General features: G+C 41.3%; 1 protein-coding gene across 1 annotated transcript in view; it reads left to right on the top strand.

Annotated features, from left to right (window-relative positions):
- The window catches only part of LOC106535792 (plexin-B2), a gene marked incomplete at its 5' end in the record, with an annotated part of 15,884 nt that overhangs the window by 10,150 nt on the left and 3,396 nt on the right, over nt 1–2,338 (top strand). Inside the window, 3 exon segments of the mRNA XM_014032882.1 lie at nt 1,366–1,513; nt 1,593–1,657; nt 1,729–1,804. Coding sequence (XP_013888336.1) covers nt 1,366–1,513; nt 1,593–1,657; nt 1,729–1,804 — 289 coding nt within the window.

Genomic DNA, 2,338 nt, shown 5'->3' with positions numbered 1-2,338 from the left:
CATTACACAAGTGGGGGCTACCATTATAGCCCCCCTTGTGTAATGGTAGCCCCCACTTGTGTAATGGTAGGGAAACACTGAACTTTACATCATATTTGATTATTATGGTTGGTAAGGAGATTCTGATAGTGTTGGTTTGTTCATCCAACTATCCATACATCCATCATCCATATATTCATCATCCATCCATTGATACATCCATCCATCATCCATCTATCCATCCATATATTCATCATCCATCCATTGATACATCCATCCATCTATCATCCATCCATCCATCCATCATCATCCATCCATCCATCATCCATCCATCCATCCATCATCATCCATCCATCCATCATCCATTGATACATCCATCCATCATCCATCCATCCAGTGATACATCCATCCATCCATCATTCATCCATCCATCCATCATTCATCATCCATTGATACATCCATCCATCTATCATCCATCCATCCATCCATCCATCATCATCCATCCATCCATCATCCATTGATACATCCATCCATCATCCATCCATCCAGTGATACATCCATCCATCCATCATTCATCCATCCATCCATCATTCATCATCCATTGATACATCCATCCATCTATCATCCATCCATCCATCCATCCATCATCATCCATCCATTCATCATCCATTGATACATCCATCCATCATCCATCCATCATTCATCCATCCATCCATCATTCATCATCCATTGATACATCCATCCATCATCCATCCATCCATCCATTGATACATCCATCCATCATTCATCATCCATCCATCCATCATCCATCCATCCAGTGGTACATCCATCCATCATCCATCCATCCATTGATACATCCATCCATCATTCATCATCCATCCATCCATCATCCATCCATCCAGTGGTACATCCATCCATCATCCATCCATCCATTGATACATCCATTCATCATTCATCATCCATCCATCATCCATCCATCATCCATCCATCTATTGATACATCCATTCATCATTCATCATCCATCCATCATTCATCATCCATCCATCCATCCATTCATCCATCCATCAGCAGTTTGTTTAGGAGCTGAACCTGTCAATCACCAGGAACATCATGAAGCTGAAATCTTCTCTGAGGTTAAATATTGATGATGTTTCTGATCTGAGGAGGAACAGATGAAAGTTTGGAAGTAAAACGTGTGTCAGCAGAAACTGAAGCTGAACGTCTGTTATTAACTGAAGAAGTGACCAGCAGCCGCAGCAGATTCTTTTTAAAACTGTTTCCTCTGATGTTGGTTCAGGTTTTTTAATAATGCATGTTGTTGAAAGAGGCGGAGCTTCTCGTGTGGAGTCTAATGATCTGGATTTTCTTCTTCTCTGGTGTCTGCAGCTTGCCTCTGCGGTTTTGGGTGAACATCCTGAGGAACCCTCACTTCATCTTCGACGTGCACGTGACGGAGGTGGTGGACGCGTCGCTGCACGTCATCGCTCAGACCTTCATGGACGCCTGCACCAAGACGGAGCACAAACTCAGCAGAGTCAGTCCTCCAGGTTTTACTGAACACTGGATGAGCCGAGGCAGGGTGGTCCGGTCAGTAACCTCCTCTTTGTTTCCAGGAGTCTCCCAGCAACAAGCTGCTTTATGCTAAAGAGATCTCCACGTATAAGAAGATGGTGGACGAGTGAGTTTTTACTGAACGTTCAGRCTCCTGTTAGAAACCAGCTGTTCTGAATGATGTCGTGTCGTCAACAGTTACTACAGAGGCATCAGCCAGATGGTTCCAGTCAGCGACCAGGACATGAACACACACCTGGCCGAGGTGTCCCGGGTACGAGTCCCTCTGTGTTAGGAAAATATACACTCCTGGAGATGACCATTTTATAAATATTAACCTGTTTTAACCAGGTTTTTACAACTTATTTCTATTTTAGACTCAACATGTAAAGTTCAGATCTTTTACAGTGGAGTTATGAACCGTCAATATCTTACCTGTAGCAGATGGCTTTTAGGATGACCTCAGTTTGGAGAAAGTAAATCTAATGTAGGTAGAACTTGAAGTTGAAGCTCCGCCCCCTTTATGTAAACCAATTGGACCTTAGTAAAAACTTAAAATATGCTGCAGATTTTTTATTGTGGATTAGCATATTGACATGTTTAAATATTAATTATTCGAACTTTATGTTTAATTTTCTTTTTCACAGTTAAGACAAGTCATTTGACACCATGACTGTCAAAACTTTAAAAAGTTTTTAATTATAAAATATAAGGGGTTCCTGCAGATTCTTAAAAAGTCTTAAAAGGCATCAGTCCAAAAATAAGGCCTTAATTAGCCTTAAAATGTCTTAAATCAATCTTTCAGAGG

The sequence above is a fragment of the Austrofundulus limnaeus genome, unplaced genomic scaffold (assembly GCF_001266775.1).
Source record: "Austrofundulus limnaeus strain Quisiro unplaced genomic scaffold, Austrofundulus_limnaeus-1.0 Scaffold1566, whole genome shotgun sequence".
NCBI lineage: Eukaryota > Metazoa > Chordata > Actinopteri > Cyprinodontiformes > Rivulidae > Austrofundulus > Austrofundulus limnaeus.
Note: the sequence above shows the minus strand (reverse complement) of the source record. Positions and strands in the feature narration are given on the sequence as shown.